The sequence below is a fragment of the Pimephales promelas genome, chromosome 5 (assembly GCF_988280905.1).
Source record: "Pimephales promelas chromosome 5, fPimPro1.hap1.1, whole genome shotgun sequence".
Taxonomy (NCBI): domain Eukaryota; kingdom Metazoa; phylum Chordata; class Actinopteri; order Cypriniformes; family Leuciscidae; genus Pimephales; species Pimephales promelas.
This window is the reverse complement of record NC_142773.1, coordinates 35,084,180-35,106,186: the sequence shown is the minus strand read 5'-3', so window position 1 is coordinate 35,106,186 and position 22,007 is coordinate 35,084,180. Positions and strand designations below refer to the sequence as shown.

The 22,007-nt window shown below is 37.0% G+C and overlaps 1 protein-coding gene across 1 annotated transcript; it reads left to right on the top strand.

Moving 5' to 3' along the window:
- Positions 1–9,729: 9,729 nt before the first annotated feature.
- On the top strand, positions 9,730–13,300 carry glula (glutamate-ammonia ligase (glutamine synthase) a). Its single transcript, XM_039677265.2, has 7 exons — positions 9,730–9,856; positions 10,962–11,146; positions 11,257–11,418; positions 11,507–11,653; positions 11,745–11,872; positions 11,979–12,178; positions 12,267–13,300. The coding sequence occupies exons 2-7, from the start codon at positions 10,981–10,983 to the stop codon at positions 12,577–12,579; spliced, it is 1,116 nt and encodes a 371-aa protein (XP_039533199.1). The 5' UTR covers positions 9,730–9,856; positions 10,962–10,980; the 3' UTR covers positions 12,580–13,300.
- Positions 13,301–22,007: the final 8,707 nt, after the last annotated feature.

The window sequence follows — 22,007 nt, the reverse complement described above, 5'->3', positions numbered from 1 at the left end:
GAGGAAGTGCTCAATCACACTGGGTAGATATGCATGGACAGTCTCCCTTAGTTGACGCCATTCAACAATAAGCCTCTATTGCAAAACTGATGGTGTATATGACTCAGCCAACGCTTGTTTAAAGAAACCAAAAGCACAAAGATATGGAGAAAGGCACACGACAATCTGATTGTCAAGGTGTCTCTGCGATTCTCTTGGTAGTAAACACTGCCATCTGCTGCCACGATCATGCATTGGCAGGCCAATAGGCTCGTCCATTAATGCTGATTTTGATTATTATTGATTTGCAGTGCCATATAGAGATTACTGTTAGATATTATTATACACTTAATTTATATTAGTGATGATATTTTTGTTGAACACAGACTTAGCCAGTGAATTAGCCCTATAAAGCCTAATGTGTCACATTTGATACAAATTTAGCTCAAAAATCTGTTATGTTACTATTTTTTCAAGGAGATCATTTAATAAAAAATGAAGAAACATAAGTTTACTTGATTATAACGTTAAAATGTATCAGATTTGATTTAAACTTTTGGGGAATGTTTATTTATTTGTGTTAGGCTATATCTCTCAGTCATCATTTTATTGCATTGCATTATATGTTTTCCCCACTCAATACAACAGAGGTCAGATCATAAAACTAAGCAAAACTCTCATGCTATAATTTGGGAGATTTAAAGTGGCGATGGCATCTGAAATTATTAAGCAACACGACCTCAGTTTTCAAGCGCGTTGTAGCTCTCTCCTCCAGCGGTGAAAAGCTTTATCAGGATTTACTTTTGTCTACTTTTGACAAAAGGAAATTAAAAATCACTTCAAGACAAGTTCTATCCGGTTCTATCGCGCTCTCAGCTTCCGACTTCCATATATGGACTGTAGGCAACGCCTTCTGATTGGAAAAAACGATCTGACAAATTATTTGACTTATCCTGCATACCATTCCATTAAAATAAAATAATTTGGTAATCATTTATGTTTATATTGACAATATAACAGGCTAATAAAAAACATAATAATAGTGAAATTATAATTTAAAGGAGTAGTTCACTTAAAAAAAAAAATTGCTGATAATTTTCTCACCCCCATGTCATCTAAGATATCCATGTCATATTTTCTTCAGTCGAAAAGAAATAAAGTTTTTGATGAAAATGTTCCAGGATTTTCTCTATATAATGGACTTCAATGGGAACCAAACGGTTCAAGGTCCAAAAGACAGTTTCAGTGCAAACTGCAAACTGTTCAAAGGGCTTTAAACGATTTCAGACGATGAATAAGGGTTTAATCAAGAAAAAAATAACAAAGTTTAAGTTTATAAGCTCAAATGGTCGCCTTGCTCTGTTCTGTGATGCGAGTTTCTGACTCTCCTGTTCAAACTCGTTCATCAAAAATTGAACAAATCTTTTTTCGTGTCATTTGGTTCATTCAACGAACGAAATGAACGAGTTAACTCGGGAAAAGATTTGTTCATTTTGATGAAAGAGTTTACCTTTAGCTTTGATTTTTCATTGAGTTATTATGTATGTTTTGAGTGTTAATTATAAATGTATATTTCACTGATAGAAAGACGGATGAAAATAAAAGGTAGGTTACTTCGGTGTCAAATCACAGGAGACCTTTTTAAATAAAGCTGAAACAAATAGCCTATCTTCTCAAAGAAGTACGCATCTAAAACTTAAAATAAAGACATTTAAGCATATATTTAGAGACTTTAGACCCCTTTGTTTCACAACTGTGCCTTAAAGTCAGCGTGCACTAGTCGCACGACCCATCTGCGAGAAGCCTCACGTCACAGTGTGTGGCCTCACAAACAGACAAGACCAATTAGTGCCTCGACAACAGTGATTACTGCCAGAGCAAGGCGGAGACACACACACTCTCTGTTCCTGTCATCCATCTCATGCTCAAAATCACATGTGGCATTTTCACTGATGATTTTTATTGGGTCGCTTACACTGCTCCATCTGTAAAGTGTACTCCAATATGTCCACGTGGCTACTGGAGTGCTGCAAAGCAGGCTGGTTAGAACGTGGACTGAGCAATCCGAGCATATACTTGGTTTTGAATTGAATTTGATTGTAAGCAATGCTACAAATATATCATGTTTAATACAACCAATTAGAGAGGTAAGTTTTTATAATCAAATTATACATTGTAAAATGCTTGAACTTGACAAATAAGTGCAAGGCTAAAATGTTGTGTGTGTGTGTGTGTGTGTGTATATATATATATATATATATATATATATGCACAGTATTCATATATACATGTATTTATTTATATATATATATATAAACGCAGATTTAAATGTGAAATATCATAATTTAAAATAACATGCTTTCTGTTTTAATAGATATTAATATGTAATTTATTGCTGTGATGGCAACGCAGAATTTTCCAGTGTTACACGATCCTTTAGAATTCACTCATATTTTGATTGGTGCTCAATTATTATACTTTTATTACAGTTATTTTCCATTGATTATCCATAATTTTTCCCAAGTTTTGACTGGTGTATATTTATTATTGTTGTTGTTGCTGTTGATGATGATGATGATAAAAATATATGTAAAAATTTAATTGTATAATAATAATATTAAATAATATTTTTAATTATTTGCTGAAAACATACCTCAGACCTAAATTATGTTTACTAATTCTTAAAAATAAATAAAATAAAAAAAGCTAAATAAATTCATTTAATAAATTATCACTTTTGTGTTATTACTTTCGTCACACATGCCACTTAAAATGCTGGACGTTCACCACACACCCCAAAATGACTTTTCATAAACTGAATTACTTGGGGGATCAAAACCCATTCAGCCATTATAATAAGCTGTATTAAAACACTAATAAAATTAAAAGCGTATTATTATAGTTGCCACTGAGGCGCTAAAAGATCCTCAAGACATGCTTCAGTAAAAATGACAATAAAGGCACATTAGTTTTGGAAAACCCTATCAAGAGTCCTGCCATGCATAATAAAACATTGGCCTCCTTATTTAATTAGTTTCAGGAGCTTGAATACAGAAGAGTCTGCTGTATTCACACATCCTTGCAGAGACCTACATAATAACTACATCCAAATTGTTTCTGAAGCTATCAGACGAAAGCTATAATTCCATTTTTATGTAAACAAAAACAAAATATCTGGCCCATAAACCTTAACCGATAACAGCCTATCGTTTTAGAGCTATCGATGAGACAGGGGTGTTATAAAACAGAGCCCAAGGCCTTAAACAAGACAACATTTGTCCCTTGAGGGAGTGTATCATGTCTTTAAGGGGGAAAAAGAATGAGTTGTTCACCATAATCACTATAATGGTGCCAGCCCACCTTTTCACATGCATTTTCTCATGGTATAATGATATATTTTTTTTTAATAAATCAATAGCGTAATTTTATTCAGCAAGGATGCATTGAATTGATTAAAAATGTAAAGACATTAATACAAACAATTTCTATTTCAGATAAATGCTAAATATTAAGCAGCACGACTGTTGTCACGATACCTTCAACCTACTAATCTTATACAGGAACTCTTAACTTTTTTCTTTTCTTTTTGGCTTTGAAACATTGGGTAAAAAAACAAGGTACCCAGACAACATCTGCATGCATACACAAGTAAATACCATAAAATGTTCTTTCTTGATACAAACAGCTCAATATGTCTCACACAAACACATCTGTGTCCATTAAATGTTTACACTCTCCAAACTCGTCCACCAAACATCTGCTGGGAGATGTGCGGTTTATGGGCAAGTTACGATCCAGAAATATGCCGTAAATAGAGATGACAAGGCCAGGATGCCCAGCACTACAGTGAAATTCGTGAAATAAAACACCAACGCAACAGAACATCCAGAATGTTCTTCTGAATAAAGTTAGCCTAATTTAACTACATTAATAAAATGATAATGATGTGCCATTGCAATATGAATGTTAGTCCCTACTAGAATTAATGTGATGTAATAATGGCACACCTGCGCTCCAACAGTTCAGTACAGATTTGACGACCAGACACTCTGCTGTAAGCAGGCCATAAAAAAATCACCTTTAGGAATCGAGGAGAAGAGGCCCTTGCTGAAGGGTGTGTTGTTGTAAAGTATCATGGGTAATAGCTTGCTTTAAATTGATTTTCTATCTTGCATGATGTTCAATTTGTCTAACATTACCTATCCACTGACAGTTCTCGACCAGAGAGCCAGTGTCCACTAGGGGCCTCAGCACACTTCCAATGGGACCACAAGAGCTTAAAGGACTAGTTTACTTTTAAAAAATACTTTTGCTGATAATTTACTCACCCTCGTGTCATCCAAGTCTTTCTTTCTTCAGTCGAAGATTTTGATGAAAACATTCCAGGATTTTCCTCCATAATGCACTTTACTGGTAACCAAACGGTTCAGCTCCAAAAGACACTTCAGTGCAAACTGCAAACGGTTCAAAGGGCTTTAAACGATTCCAGACGATGAATACGGGTCTTATCAAGAGAAACGATCGCTCATTTAAAAAACAAAAAACAAAGTTTACGTTTTATAAGCTCAAATGGTCGCCTTGCTCTGTTCTGTGATGCACGTTCGTGACTCTCCTGTTCGAACTCGTTCATCAAAATGAACGAATCTTTTTCCGAGTCAATTTGTTCATTTCCTTCGTTGGTATATGAAAAGGTATATTTTTTTAAAGGAAATTTTTATGTTTTTCTGTATACGCTCCTAAAAATAAAACCCTGTTATTAAAATAACTTTTTTTTAATAATCTGAAGAAGCTTTTTCCGCTTTGCTGCACTGAAAAGATTCCATGGATGTTAAAGGTTCTTCATGGACTCATTGATTCCAATTAAGAGCCTTTATAGCTGACGACAGCAACCACATCCTGTAATCACAAATGAATTAAATAATCACGTACATTTATTAGTCATAAAAATGACGAACTGAAGAACATTTAGCCTACTTCCTGAAACTTCGGGAATTTCCTAAATCATTATACTTATTATTTTATTAAATTTAATTGAATTATATGTCAACTGTTTAAACAAGCAAGCGGCTTTGTATAGAAATATCTTGAAGCAAATACTGTCTTGATCAATGGAGGAGCCTTAGATTTACAAAGAATCCAAGATTTTCACTGCCACAAAGAGAACGACCTGGTTAACCCTTTTTTACGTTCACAGTCTGAAAAGATACAGTACGGTACAGTATCTTTTTCATAAACAATAAAAATCCTCCACTAAAGTCCTGCCAAGGTCTGTAACCACAAAACCATAATCTTCAGCTGTACTGAAATGTTTTCCCCACTAGAGGGAGCTATACGCATACACCTTCCAAGCATCTCCGATCGACATATAAAAGAGAATTTGAGACATTTCTAAAATATACAATCTGTGTTTTGGACATATCAAAGAAGCAAACTACATACATGCACATTGGTTCGTGCAGGTAGTTAGTTATTTTATAGTTGCATATGGAGCAGTTTTTTTCTAAATGACAATAGGCCTAGGCCATTTTTAACAGTTTAACTAAACTGCTAACTGTTTTCTTCAACTTTTCCAGCTGCTTCAACAAGCACCGAAGCTGAACTCTAAGGATGAAGAGTGCTCTGGCTTTCAACTTTTTTGCGTGGTTTCTATTCTCTGAAACAACTGTGCGCTTTGACCTCCATTTCCACTGCACAGGAAAACCACCAGGAGTGTCCATGGTGTGTCTTTACACACTGCCTCTCAATGTTTCATTTCTGTGCCAGGTCATCAATGGTCTCTCTTGGGAGAACTGATACTGGGCATCAGCTGTCTATAGCGTTACTTTGGCCACAGCAGATACTGAGGCAGCATATTACTACTCTCACTTCAAAAGCAACAAAGGTTAACTTTGGCATAGTTATTAAAAAAATAAAGTCACCTATGGCAAACAGATTGCACTTAGCATGAGCAAATATGAGCACATTTTGTACATGTAGCCTACATTCATGGTCTCACCAGGGGGAATGTCATCATGACACCTGTGGTAGTGGCCATGTAAAGTGGACCTACATTGCATATGATTGTTATATAATGTTTTGAAAATGACAATCCTTCTGTAAACAGTAAAACACTGGCCTTATATTTGACTTTAGTGCCTTTTTAAGGGAATTTGGATAGTGTAGTCCCAACAAACAAACAATTATAGTTTCAGGTAACAGTTGTGATTATTTAAATGTATTTTTTGATTACATGCACATTTTGAATTAGTATACCACCATTGGCTGTCCTGTGGATCAATAAACTTTAAAAAAAAAAGTTTCAACTTTGTGCATACAATAGGCAGTAGCCTATTTTTGGAAAGGATTGAAAATAAAGCCCTTTCAAAAGATCTTAAGATACAGTAGGCATCTAGACTGGATTATTTGTGCTATCATGTTGTTAAAAACAAATTGAATTCAAACGCCCTTTCGCCTTTTCAGTTCACCTTGTCTATATGTTGTTTTGTGAAGATTACTCAGCTGTTTTACATTCCTTAAGGCTCACTGTCTTCAAGGCGTGCTGATCTCATCATTTTTGATGACTTTAAAGCAATTACATCACATAGTTATGAGTGAAATAGCAATTCTAAATGAAAGATATAGGGTTATTGCTTCCTTGCACACTGATCCTGGGTAAGATGGTTAGGAGTTTCTTTTTGCAACTTTTATGGTAACTATGTACTACTGACTATACCTTTTTTGAGCCATATGAAAATCCAGATATCGATCTTGCTCTAGGAAAGCCAAGAATGAATGATAGAATGACGTATTTGTTCAAGAAAATTAATTGACAAATGCATCAAAGACATGACATGCTTATTTTTGTGTCATTATTTTGTGATGATAAGTGCATTATTTACTAAACAATTTGATAAATTCATGACATCACTTTATTCTATAAAACCTTAGTTTGAGTTTATTTTAAGTCATTGGAATAATATTTTATGCTTTGTTGTCTTTAACCCACAAAATGTCTGGTGGAAAAACTGTCCGAACAAATTACTAACAAAACGATTTAAAATGTTTTAAATTAAATGGTCAAAAATTACAACGGCATCATTTTAGGTTTGACGGTTTCCATATAAACACATTTTATACCTTTCAGTAGTTTTAAACCTGTTGAGATCATTGGAAAAACCTTTGCCCAGCAATTTGCATATTCTCAGAAGTCATGGTGGCATCTGCAAACTTGCCTCTTTTATTATGAATTGATGTGGTAATATTGGAAAACATGATAATGCGTCATCCAGAGGAGCCCATCTTTGTGGCAGAGTGAAAAGGTTTGTAGATCTCTCTCAAATGCGGATAAAACTGCTAATTTTAAGTATTGGGAAGGTTGGGACTCTTTCCATATCCGGTGGTAGGGCCTACAACTATTTAATTAGCCTATTATATTTGGTTGTAGCTACCTACCGCCGGACAAAAACCAGTTAAAAGTTCTTTAATAATAATAAAAAAAAAACTTGAAAACATCGTTCATGACTCAAAATTATGCATTACATCAGTACAAAAGATTAATATATATATATATATATATATATATATATATATATTATATTTTTATAAAATAAAGGGGCACTGACAAATAAAGCTTAATATATATATATATATATATATATATATATATATATATATATATATATATATATATATATGTATGTATGTATGTATATATATATATATATATATATTAAGCTTTATTTGTCAGTGCCCCATGAACATACATGCTCGCTTTTGTTGGGGGAAAATACAATTAACTATTGCTCAGTTTGTTTATAATTCGAGCCTTTCACATTTGACCATGAGGAAGTCCCAGCAGTTTGTAAGAGGAGATAAGCAGTCTGAACAATATTTTACACCACATGGGGGCATTTAACGTCTCGTGAAACACGAGGCTCGCGTTCTCCTCCATAAATGCTTCATTTATCGGGGTTTGCTCTGTGGACTAAATTATGGAACACAATGTTCTTCTTGAGCTCCTGTTTAAAAGGCTTGCAATGTCGTGCCTTCACTTCGGTGGGACAAACTCCTTTATAGCTCTATCAAGAACAGAGAATGCCCACCACCACCACCACCAACAACAACAACAACAAGAACAACAAAAGACTAATCCCTAGTGATGGCCGGTTCGTGAACGAATCGTTCTTTTGAACCGGTTCTTTTTAGTGAACCGGTCGAACCAGTACACTAAATCGGACTGAATCGTTCGAAACAGTTCGCGTCTTGCGTCAGCGCTTTACCACAAGTTACTAAAGTTACTCACTTTCAGACATGCCTGACAGTGCCTCCGAATCGAAATAAACCAATATCCATTAGTACATTTTATTCAGTAACTCAAAAACTTCACTGAACGGAGACATATATTGGTGCTGAGAGAAGTGATGAGCACGAGCAGCTGATACTGCGCATGCGTGTACTACCGAACATACAGGTACAGCGGTCGGATAACCAGTACAGAACCGAGAACTGTTTCTTTCCGACACGTTCGACATACTGAGAACTGATGAGTTGATGAGCTGAGCATGCGTGCATTTTTTTCTGAGGGACGAAATACGTTTCCATGTCTTTAGTTGAACATCAGTAAGTGTAACAAAATAAAACATTTTGGAAACATGTTTATCACATTACTGTATCACTGTATTATTTTAACGATTGGAAATAATGATTGGATTCTAAAACTGTCAAACTACTAAACATTTATTATTAAATAATATTTCCAGGAACAGCTAGCTCATTTAATTTCTAAGTAACAATATAAATCATTGATAACTCTTGCCAAGGTTTGGTGCACTGCTTAGTAAATGTTTATAATGTGTTAACATAACGAATTAGTTTAATTCGTTATGTTAACACATTATAAACATGATAAACACTGTATAGACTACAGAATATTGGAGACAGACATGCATCTATTTTTTAGTTTTGTCGACTGTATATTCAGGTTTCAGGTCAGCACACACAGGCCTATGCTATGGTTCTCGAGTCGAGAACTGGTTGTTGCAGTTCTTGAATCACTAGTACAGAACCAAGAACTGTTTCTTTCGGACACGTTCGATACGGAGAACCGATGAGCTGGAGATACTGCGCATGCGTGATAGCACCGTCTCTGAACAGAACTTTCTTTCGGCCGGCTGATCCCGTGCTGATATACGAGCACGCAGTAGTACGGGTGAACCCAGGACTTAAATGAGAGGGCGAATCGGCGAAATGTAAGTTTATTTAATAACAAATAAAATGATGAAGACCATTTATGCATTTTATATATTTAAAACATGTAAAACATCCGCGTTAGCACATCGACTAGGCTGCAGCAGGGTTCGTTTTCAAAATGTAAATGTAAGAAACTTATCCAAAATGATTATGACAATGCATACTATTATTTAACTGAAGTTGTGATTACAAATGCCCTTTAATTTGAAGTATTTTTATCCGCCGGGATGATAGAATTGACGTCATTACGTGATGACGTAAAAGAACTGGTGAACCGGTTTTTTGAACCGGTTCATTAAAACGAACTGTCCGAAAGAACCGGTTCGCGGAAAAGAACCGGACTTCCCATCACTACTAATCCCACGCAAATGTTCCCTCGCCGAAATTGAGGGAGGGGCTTCACTTCAGCGCTGGAAGAACTCGCATCCAATGATGAAGCCGCGCGTGCCTTCAATCACCTGAGAGCAAACAGATCACCCTTTTCGCTGACCAATCACACGCGCTAGGATCCTGCGACCATACATATAAATCAGGATGACAGTCCAAACTCCTGGGCAGAGAATGAGAGGACACCAAACGCAAAATTATCAGTCAAGCAACTGGACCTGCCAGTCTGATATCATACATTTTAATTTCTGTTGGTGTCCAGGTACGTAACTTCCTATTATTCATCTGGTTGCCTTTTGTGTGCAATGCACGAATGGGCTTTTGTAAATGTTAATATGGTTATGTAACTCAATTCTTTTGTTGAATGGGAGTTTGATTTTTTTAAACAAAATTGACTTGTGAATTTTGTGACTTCCCTTTTGTTTATCTATACTTCATGCTATGATGTTATACTGCCGTGTTGTAACCATGGTTACCGGCTAGCCTGGGTCCTGGGAATGCGCTGGCAAGCGTCGACTTTGAGCAGTAATGATGCTTTTTGCGCTGACCTAATGATTTGTGCGATCAATACTGATAGTGGTTTATCATACTGATCGATCAACCCTTTCACAAGTGAACGTAAAGAGAATTCCCAATGCAGATTGCAAAGCACGTGGTCTAGTCTTTCCCAACGCCTTATTTGTGATGCAGGTAGGTACCCCTCGATCGACACAAGCCAAGAGCAATCAATCGCGAAAAGTTATCTTCTGCTTTGTCATTTTAAGATGCCAAAATCAAAATCGTTCCAAATGACCTGGTTGGCAACAAATGGTCTATAATCTAATCAATGCTGTTTTATTTCTAGGCTTCTTCTGAGATTACATTTTTTTAATGAAAAGCATCTTTTCTTTCTGTTTGTGTTTGGTATTGTACTTAAAGGGATAATTATCCCAAAAATGAAAATTCTGTCAATACTCACCAGTTGTTCCGACCATATATATATATATATATATATTATTATTATTTATTTTTTTTTTTTCTGAACACAAAATAAGATATTTTGAAGAATGTCTGTATTAAAACCGTCAATGGTACCCATTGAGTTCCAGAGGGTTTTTTTCATACAATGGAAGTCAATGGCTACAGTCACCAATTATCTTCAAAATGGATATATCTTTATATATTTTTTTGTTCAGTGGAAGAGAAACCCATACTGGTTTGGAACAACTGAGTAAGTGACAGAATTTTCATTTTTGGGTGAACTATTCCTTTAAGCTATTGATCCTGAATGTATGCTTTAATACTTATCCAAGTTTAATGAAGTGCAATATGTTTGGTATTCCTGTGAGACTTCTTGACGTTAAACTTTCCGCTTTCCTCCTTTTTAGGTGTTTTATTATAATAAAAATGGCCACGTCTGCCAGTGCTCAGTTGAGTAAAGTGGTAAAAGGGCAGTATATGGAACTGCCTCAGGGAGACAAAGTACAAGCCATGTATATCTGGATAGACGGAACTGGGGAAGGACTGCGATGCAAGACCAGGACGCTGGACTCGGAGCCTAAAAGCATTGAAGGTAACCTGGACAACTCCACATCCGTACACAATGCATTAATACATTTCTATTTAAGTCTTGGAATTCTAAAGGATTTGGAATTAATGGCATCCACATGTTCTGTTATTCAGATCTTCCTGAGTGGAACTTTGATGGTTCCAGCACGTATCAATCTGAAGGCTCCAACAGCGACATGTATCTCATCCCCTCTGCCATGTTTAGGGATCCTTTCCGCAAAGACCCCAACAAATTGGTCTTGTGTGAGGTTCTAAAGTACAACCGGAAGTCTGCTGGTATGTTTATTTGAGGATAAGATGACATCAGTGTATGTTTGATCTGGGGTTTTTTTAAGACGTATTGCTATTCTGGTCTTAAACACAGAAACCAACCATCGTCATACATGTAAAAAGGTCATGGAAATGGTAGACCATCAGGTCCCCTGGTTTGGAATGGAGCAGGAGTACACTATCCTTGGTACAGATGGACATCCGTTTGGTTGGCCCTCCAATGGGTTCCCTGGTCCCCAAGGTAAAAACGGCTCCTTTACCGTCACATTTAACCATCATCAATGATGTTCTGAAGATGTCTGGTCTTTAATGTGCTCCCCTGGTATCTTCAGGACCTTATTATTGTGGAGTTGGAGCAGATAAAGCCTATGGCAGAGACATTGTGGAGGCACATTACAAAGCCTGCCTCTATGCTGGTGTGATGATTTGTGGAACCAATGCTGAAGTTATGCCAGCCCAGGTAACCTCTGTCCCAGTCCCAGCCATCCAAAGATTGCCTATTTGGATTATGACTTCAATTCTTCTGTTAATTCTTTATTCGCTATAATGTGACTCCTATTTTGCAGTGGGAATTCCAGATTGGCCCCTGTGAAGGGATCAGCATGGGGGATCATTTGTGGGTAGCTCGTTTCATCTTGCACCGAGTTTGTGAAGACTTCGGCGTGGTAGCCTCATTTGATCCCAAGCCGATATCAGGCAACTGGAATGGCGCTGGTTGCCACACTAACTTTAGCACCAAGGAAATGCGGGAAGATGGTGGGCTGAAGTAAGTACCAATCATAGATGGCTGGCTTGCCTTTCAAAAATATTTGTAACCCATAGTATTAAATGACTACATCTCGTCTCCTAATTAGATGCATTGAGGAGTGTATTGAGAAGCTTGGAAAGCGGCACAACTACCACATCCGTGCCTATGATCCAAAAGGAGGCCTGGACAATGCTCGTAGACTGACTGGCCACCATGAAACCTCCAACATTCATGAGTTCTCCGCAGGCGTAGCCAACCGTGGTGCTAGCATCCGCATCCCGCGAACAGTGGGACAAGAGAAGAAGGGCTACTTTGAGGACCGCCGTCCATCTGCCAACTGCGACCCCTATGCGGTCACTGAGGCCCTGATCCGCACATGTTTGCTCGATGAAGAGGGTGAAGAACCTGTGGACTACTAGACCCCTCTTTTCCTGGACTGAACTTCCCTCCCCTTGTCATCCCTCTTTTCTTTTTTTTTTTAAATGGCCATCAAGCCAAATTAGTACTGTATTTTGTTTTCTTTCAGGGTGGTCTTAACCTGGCATTTTAATATCGCTGAAGTTGACTGGTCAACTTAACATTTTAAGATTAAATCTGACGTTAACCTGATCTGAATGGGGACGTGGTGTTGCAGGGCATGTCTTTTTCCCCTTTTTCTTTTCCCCACCTCATTTTAATTGTTTCTTGGGGAGTGGATGTTTAACAATAGCATTGAAAGCTCTGATCCCATGATCCTACCTTGTGGTAGTTAAGATGGACTGAGATGTTTGTCAGGTGCACAGAAGAACCTAGGGTTGCCAAGGCTAGACATCTAATCTCTTTTAAACCAATAGCTAGTTGTTGCATACGTTGACTTGGTTATTCAAGTTTGTAATGTTTCAATGCGTCTTACTGATAGTGTATTAAGTGGCAAATTTTGTTATCCATTTTGACTACACACTGTTCATGTTGTGTGGTACACTTCAGTCGAGGTCCAATAACTGTCCTGTTTTTATACTTGTGGATCTGTTATTTGTCATGTTAAATCCCTGATTCATCGAGGATTTGATCCTGTTTTGTCTACTATGATGTAACTGCACCCATTTTGGTAAACCAGAAGTTGCTAAAAAAAGAGACTTAAACTTTTATTTTTACCACAAACTTGTCTTGTGTGTTTCCTCTAACTGTACAGTAGCCATGACTTGCTTTGCATACTTTTAGCATCCCAAGAAACAAAGTTTGGAATTTATGGGGCAAGGTGAGTATACTTGGACAACTTTTACACAGACTCATGATGGACTCCATTTTCTCCAAGATCTGCCTCTCATTTTCAAGAATACAAAACATTTGAACTGTTCAGTATTTGTTAAATGTCCATTTAAGCACTAACTTTACATCTGCACAAGAGAACATTGTGTAGTATACTGACAGAACTTTTTAATTACAAAAACAAAACTTTTTTTTGCCTGTGCAACACATTATGGTCATGTAATAGACCTTTAATTTTAAAAAGATATACATCTGTTTTACAATCACTAGTGTTCATAAACCCATACTTCAGGGGGCCTCGTGTTACTATGTTGTTCAATGGAGAGATTAAAATGTTTTCTTTCTGAAACCTCGTATTGTGCAAACAACTATTTAAACCTGGATCGCTGTGTTATTGCAGAGTTTTTAGCCAGACTTTTGCAACGTCGTCGATAAACTAATCTCTGCGAGGAGCTCATAAACACAAAGCCGGCCAACGTTTACACACGTGTTGGATCTCAAACAGGAACAAAAGGGCGTCTCTATTTCATTATATGAAGTGTAGGAACATCACATTTTCCCTGGGACAAAAATATTTACTTTATGTGTGCTTCTCCCTGCGCGGTGGGGGCAGGGTTAACAAGTTTGTTGTGGAACCTTTTACCTACATTCCCATGCCTGACAGACAGACAAGTCATAATGCCCTGTGATTGGCTCCCCAAAATGACTGCCAACCAATCACAAATTAGAATGGTGTTCTGTCTAGTTCTTGGGGAAGTTGTTGCTGGGCAAATATATATATAGATATCGTAAATTAAAAGATGTTTTTTTTATTTTTTTTTATCTGAAGTTAAAATATACTTAAAAAAGGGATGAAAACCAGCTGTTCATTATTTATTTATTTTTATTCCAAAAGCCTTTTCAGAAGAAGGTTTATTTGAATCAACAGGTAAACTTGTAGGCTAATTTAATTTAACATTCAACGATTAAATTCTGAGATTGGAATAACTAGCTATAAGAATAATATGCTTCTGTAATCATTATCATGTTCAAACATGTTGCTTCATTCTGTTGTTGCATTTCCCGGTATCATCAACTTTTCAAGAATGTTCTGACATGAATCTTGAGGAAGTCTGAGACATTTCATTTGATGTACATGGCCAATTTTGGTTGTTCTTCTTGTTGTTGTTCAAAAAAAATATATAATAATCTTCAGGAAGTGACTTACACTCTCTGATATAAAGTCAATATCATGAATGTAGGTTGTGTGGTGGTGAATGGTGAACAATTACAAGTCTGATTGAAGAAAAAAACATTGATCCTATTATTATTTTTCCAAGCAAAGCACAAAACCAGGCACAGGCATTTCCATTTGGTGGTCATGAATAAATCTGAGCATAAGCAATGATTTTATGTGTTGATAACAATGAACCTTAATTGAGATTATTTCTCATTAGGCCAAATAATAGCACATTCATGAATCATGAATCATATGCAGAGAGAAACACTTCAGGCTGCTGACCCAGTTTCCTTCCTGCCTTGTAAAAACAGACAGTGGAAGCAGAGACATGTTTTAGGAAGATGAAGATGGGGATTTCTAATTGATATCTCTATCTGCTGTTTTATAACACAATAACTCCTCAAACAGAACATATGAGATGCTGCATGCATGCAATGCATCAGTAAGTGCTATGAAAAAAAAAAAACATTACAACCATAACCAAGTGAGTAAGTGTTGATTAATCCACTTCATATTCTCCATCTATCCAAATCTCACTTGCAACCCTTAGATAACATGCTCTTGCCACTCAACAATGACTTGGGGGTGTGGATGATGCTCAGTTGCCATAGCGACCACCGGAATGCTCAGGCTGAACCGAGTCGGTTCTAGCAGGGAGAGGGGAAAAAACATGGTTATGCAATCAGAAAGGAGAAACGATCACCAGGTGCAGGAAACAAAGCCGTGAAACCAACATCTGACTAAATAATGGCCTTTGTTACACCTAGGTATCAACAACTGGATTATCCAATGCGTCAGTGAGGGCACTTTTATACGCAACATCTACTTTTTCTGCAATCATTTTGTTTACAGCAGCTGGCGTTATTCAACTGCATCATTGGTGATCGATTGACTAGCAGAGCAGCTACTTTTATGCACACTTAGGTTTGAGGTTATATAACAGCAATCATGCCATTCGCATCTATAACTGCCACACATGTGTTTTTCAGTATGTGTGTTTGAACTATGCATGCATGAGTGTCAGTGAATAGACGTATACATAAACGTATATGAGGCCACATATGGCAGAAAAAAAACAAGAAATTTAATTAAAAAAAAAAAAAGTGATCATTGCCCAGAGGCTGAATGAACACAGGAGGTAATGAACCAAACGGAGGACTGCAGACTGGGTTTGTAGACTGGTTCTGACTGGCTATTTGCTGCCTGTAATCCTATGAAAAGGCAGCGTGAAATCAGGAGTGGGAGAGGACGGGGTTCTGCTGCAGTTCCTCTCCGACTGAAGGTTTCTGCTGTATGACTGAGCATATTCGTAATGCATGCCTTTACATTTCATGTTGAAGAACTTCATGTGAGAGAGGTTTGGTGCAAATTGAATTTGAACAGTCATGCATATTACACAAAATGCAGATGCATCCACATGATCACATGCTCTAATGCATGTGTATAACCTATATTATCATCATGGGGGGGGGGATGCAAATGCAAATATGTATCATAGCATAAACTCTGAAATGCTATACAATCCTTTTTAGATATATTAAATATCTGGAATTTCACAACCCGAACAAGAGTTTAGACGAAACAGGGACTTTACAAGGAAATTGTTAATCCAACATTAAACCCAAAGATTGCCTTTAAAATTAGTTTGGGGATAATAAGATTTATTATTTCATTTATTTTAATTTACTTTTTTAAATTAATACTTTTATTGAGCAGACACATTATTGATCAAAAGACATGTAAAGACATGACAGTAAATACATTTATAATGTAGGCAAACATTTTTTGTTTATTTATTTAATTTTTTTTATTTCAAATATATATTTGTAAAAAATCAAAGAATCCTGAAAAAAGATTTCTAAGAAAAAAAAAGTTTCCACAAGAATTTTAGGCAGCACAATTTGATCAAATTGATAATACTAATAAATGTTTTTTTTTGTCCAGCAAATCAACATATTAGAATGATGATGCTCAGAACTCATGTAGAACTCATAACTTGTACACTGAGAATTTTCGGAGAGCTCCTATTGTACCATGTGACCGCTGCAGATTGATTTAGGCATTGATAACATTGCAGAAGCACATAATTCCCAGTCATGTACATGAACGCAGCATGATTTCTCAAAGATCATGTGACACTGAAGACTTGTGTCGTCAAATTTCAGCTTTACCATCACAGGAATAAATCACATTTTAAAATAGATTATTCAAGTAGAAAACATTTCTTTTAATTTTGTTTTATGTTTTTTTTTTTTTAAATGCAGTTTATGTCTATGTGTGCGCATATGATATATCTGAAAACTAAAGAGGGCTGACAACTTGGTAAGCCACAACAGGGTAATAAAAACTGTGAAAAAACATTTGAATTATTTGTGTTGTGGATTCTTTGAATCCCAGTTCTTCCGTGCTGGCTCAGACCTCTCAAACATGTCCATTATTTTCTAATGAGAAGTCCCTACAAGTCCTGGAGATTTCCATGATGTGTGTAAAGTCAGAACAACACCCCAGAGGAGGGAGCAACATTTGTGAAGCCTCGTGGGACATAAATGCCCTCAACCACCCAAACATCTGCTAGTATCCTTAATTACAGCACTGGTTGCTGGCACCACAGCTGCACTAAAGATGGGGAAAGGCAGCAAAGCAGTGTTTTTTACTGTGGGTGTGAATACATGCGTAAAAAAATAAACACCAACACCATGAAATTTAATATCCCTCTCTTATTCGGCATATAGTTCAATTCTCAGGATGTTTTCGAAATAAAATATTACTAACTTTTCTACAGGATATTCTGTGGTATGCTTACATGCAAATTTTCTATACGCATGGAATTCCTGCATAACCTATTTCTATCCACAAGTTTCCTACGGCCCATGAGGCCTTGCGTCAAAAGTGGGCGCGACTTCCGGTTGGAAGTAAACAAAGCGCGACTTGACATGTTTGACACTCGTTCATTCAACAGTTGACAGTCATTCAAGTTATAACGATCCAAACTAGCTGACGATGTGGGAACACAACCTCAACGAAATTAAAAAGGGTGAAATAACAGTACCTTTACCCTCCGCAGTAGTTGATTGGGAATATTATAATAACATTATTAATAATCAAAACTCATCAAGGCATGGTGACAGACAGTTGTGCGAGCTGACAAACAATTAAAATAAAAAATACACACTTAGTCATTGTGCTTTGGAGTTTATTCAAAATTATAAATGCATGTTCTACTTGAATACATTAACTGGCACTTTTGGTATTCTGTCAACACAGGCTTTAATCCTGAGTTTAGGTGTAACAACAGTAGCGAACAGCCAATCACATGCTGATAGAGTTTATAGAATATTAAGAATTTAAACAAATGTACACAGGAAGATTCGTCGTCTTTTGGGAGGTGATGGAAACTACAGTCGTTGGCAGGATCACTCTGATTTCGTTTTCAGCTTATGTTCAAAACAATCACGTTTAAGCCACTGAATTAGTGTAGTCCGGTTATACATACAACCGCGAACAGCACATGTTGTCCCTGAGCTCCGTAACATCGTCTCTCATAAAGATTTGCGTCTTTAAATAGTAAAATAATTCTCTGAAAAACAGCTAGCCTCTTCGCTAACTAACACACAAAACACCATTGGAATGCTACTTCCGCCGCCTCACCGGAAGTTTCACCCACTTTATTTTTTACAGGAGCGCCCCTTGGAAATTTGTGGATACAACGGTATACATTTCTGGGTATGGTATCCCACAATACGATGCAATTGTCTTGATCTTCTATTTCCAGTGTGACAAATGAACCAAGAAATTTAACTCAGAAATGTTAACGTCTGTTGCCTGACTCATTATCTAAATGAGTCAGTCAAATATTGAAATTTTTACACAAATTCGATTTTTGCAAAGTACTGTAAGTGTTTATATTTTCACTTATAAAGGTGAGGTGACAACAACACAGCATTTAGGTGAAGAGTTGCATAATTTAATCTAGATTCATGCTACAAAACTACCTATTATACAGTATAGTATATACTGCGCAAGTGCGCAGTATTTAGTAGGAAGTTAGTATTGTATTCTGAACTTAGCCGCTCACTCTCTCTTTCTTTCAGCACTCGTGCGTGGATCGCCTGGTTGGGATTGGTTTGTTCCAGATCCTCTTAGCCCTCAGACTTTTACCTGTCATGTGCTAAGCTCGAGCCTCTCTTTATGACACAGTGACACAGTTTCCCCTCTCATACATACAGTAGCAATGCTAACATTAGAGAACTCATACGTTCTTTGTGGGGTTTTTTGTATTGATGAAAGGGGACAGCGCAACTCAAGTCAATTGAAACAGCCAAGTCAGAATATAACATTGTTTTCTGGCAAATGTAGTGAACACTTTAGGCATGTTTTTCAGCTTCACATACACACTAAGCCATTGTTTTGCACTTCTAGAGCATGTATGTTGTATGTACACTACAGACCAAGCATTTGGGATCAGCGAGATTTAAAAAAAAAAAAAGTATTCAGCAAGAATGCATTACATTAAAAAAGGTGATAGTAAGTTCATTTAATGTTGCAGTCTAATGGTCACAGTCTCCCTGAAATATCAAGGAGCACAATTGTTTTCTTTCAAAAACATTCAAAAAACATTTTAAAAATCTTACCGGAACCTGTTTTGAAGTGTATGGGGTCGAGCGCAATGATGCGAGTCAGTTTTATCCCTAGAGTCGTACAAAGGGATACATTCATGGATTCTGTTAAATACCATAGAATGCAGACAGCTGAGTGACCTTTGACCTGTGGCGAATCAGGGCTGATAAGGTAAAGGCCACACAGAACATATGTGTAGGATAGATAATCAATTAACTTTACAGCAGTCCCAGTGCCTTGATATGGTTTGATAGTCTAACATACTAAAACCAAGATAGCAATATACTTGTCTTTGACTATGAAAATACTCTTCTTTTGAGATGGTCCTCACTGCAGAACATGAAATCCAGGGGGAGGATCCAACTCCTCCCACCTTACATATACCTAAACCTACGCATCACCGACCCCTGATCCCTAACCTCACCCCTAACCTACCCATCTCCACCCCTTAGATCTGGATCCAACTCCGTCCCCTGGATCTTGTGTACTGGTGCTATTGGCTCTTTTTGACAGTGAGGTAATTTTATGCACCATTTCCCCAATGCCAACAGGACATAATTATAATTTAATCCTTATGGAGTACAGTATGATGAGAGGCAAAAAGTAAATGGGAGAATAAAAACAAGTCTGTGTCTTGCTCTCAAGTGAGCAGGTCTTGTGTGGGTACTGGTTGAGACTGGAACATATGCACTAAATCAAGGGTCAGACGCTTCGGTTGCAAGAATGGAGAAAAAGTGCTGGCACTGAGGAACAAGGCATTTCCTGCTAATCACACGCTCAGTCTCTGAGCTTTCACGCCCCTCCCTTTTTTGTAAACCCCACTCTTAAAATTAAAACAGCACAGTCAGGGTCTCCAGAGCCCCTCCCAACATGAGTTCATGTTAATGTTTTTTTTTTTTTTTACTTTGTGTTGTACAAAATGTTCTGCCCTTGAAAGTACAGGACACCAAATGCAAGGCTTTTACAAGGAAAAAGATTATTCACATTCTAGTTTAACCCATCTTGTGTGTGCAATTCCACAAATCTAAGACTTTCTGAACGCATCTACTAAATGATAGGCTTTTTAGAAAAGAAGATGCAAAAGATGAAAAATTATTAATTATTAATGATTTACTGCCATTGTGTGAATAATATGTGATCATGTGATCAATAAAAAAAGAGCTAATTGTCTATTTATGAGTATTTTAAAACATAATGTAGGCCTAATCTAATTACAAATACTTTTTTTTTAATCTGGTTACATATAGGCCTAATCCAGATTACTAATCAGTTACTACCAGCACTGAACTCATCATTGTAAAATGATTCACTCTAGGCCTACGTCAGTTGTTGAAAATACCTTTGAACCCCAAATCATATAACTGTCAAATGATTTTGTGATTCCATTTTCATTCTAGATCTCAGACAGAAGGCTATAAAACTTCAACTCTCAAACCCTACAAACCTCAACCTGTTTTGAGTGCAGTTCCAGTAAGCTGTACAGTTTGTTTGTGGTGAGAAGAATTAGTCTGTCACCAGGTTACAATAATCTTCACGGAGAGGAAAATACCACGTCTTTATACCCCTGAGAAAGCATAACCTGTGTTGCCATGATACGTGAATATATCTTGCTATACAAATAGACTAAATGTAACGGGGCAATTGCTGAATGTGTGATGTTCCTGATAAAGGCATATGGCTATAAAAGACTGAACCACCATCACAAGTCTCTGTGATGTTCTAGTCTGTAGATATGGCTCAAGTTCCTCCTTCAATGCAAGTCTACAGGTTTATTTTCACTTATTTCATGGCAAAAACATGAAATGCAATCTAATAATTTATTGCATCATTTTGGCTGCAGTGCTTCAATCTCTGTTTTTCAATTATTTATTTCTAATGAGACAAATCAAAAAGCTGCAACTTTGATTGGCACACTAAGAAAAATGTCTCCATCCATGGGCTCACTATGGCTGTTTAACCAGACACTGCATTCAAACAGCACGTGAATAAGCACGATGGTCACAATTTGGTGACATCAGACCAGCACGTGAAGGCAATGGTTATTGTTTACCTCAAACATGTCCAACTAAACTTGAATTGGCAGGCTGCATTCACTGAAAACAGATCTAGAACACTGATCATCAAAAACGTTGTGCCCGTTTCAAAGCGCACCCTCTGGTGGCGGGACAGTGACATGACACACCTGTGGAAATGACGTCAAATTCACAAATGTACCACTGATTCGGTAATAATCTTGTAGAACTATCAAACAGCTAAAGATACTGTATTACATCCACTGTAGTCAGCAGGAATGGGGTGAGACGTGATAAGGATAGTGATCACATGACGTCTGGTAATGAGAGAGCATGTCAGACTCATGACAGCCCCCGCATGACCTGAGATTCTTTACTACCTTTACAAGATAAGATGACTCGTTCGTGTTGGCTATGTCCTGAAATGTCTACCTGGACTCATTAAAAGAAGCTGCCAAATGAAGTTGGGACATGTGACACTGATGACTGGAGTAATGATGCTGAAAATTCAGCTTTGCCTTGGATTTTATACAGATGCTTTTAAGTGTAAAAATATTTCACAATAATACTTTCTTTCTGTATTTTTGAACTAATTCATGCAGCAATATTTTAAAAATATTATCAACCCCAAACTTTTGTTACCCCAAAAATAGTATAATGTATAAATATATTACATCATATAGGTCAAGTGTATTTAAGCCCATGCTTATTTCATAATACATAGGGATTTCTGTGCTTTATGATGCTTAAA

Excerpts from the sequence above, each read along its gene's own strand:
- glula (XM_039677265.2), top strand. The coding sequence starts at position 10,981 with ATGGCCACGTCTGCCAGTGCTCAGTTGAGTAAAGTGGTAAAAGGGCAG. Across the intron at positions 11,654-11,744 it reads TGGGTTCCCTGGTCCCCAAG|GACCTTATTATTGTGGAGTT; the intron begins GTAAAAACGGCT and ends TGGTATCTTCAG. Across the intron at positions 11,873-11,978 it reads CTGAAGTTATGCCAGCCCAG|TGGGAATTCCAGATTGGCCC; the intron begins GTAACCTCTGTC and ends CCTATTTTGCAG.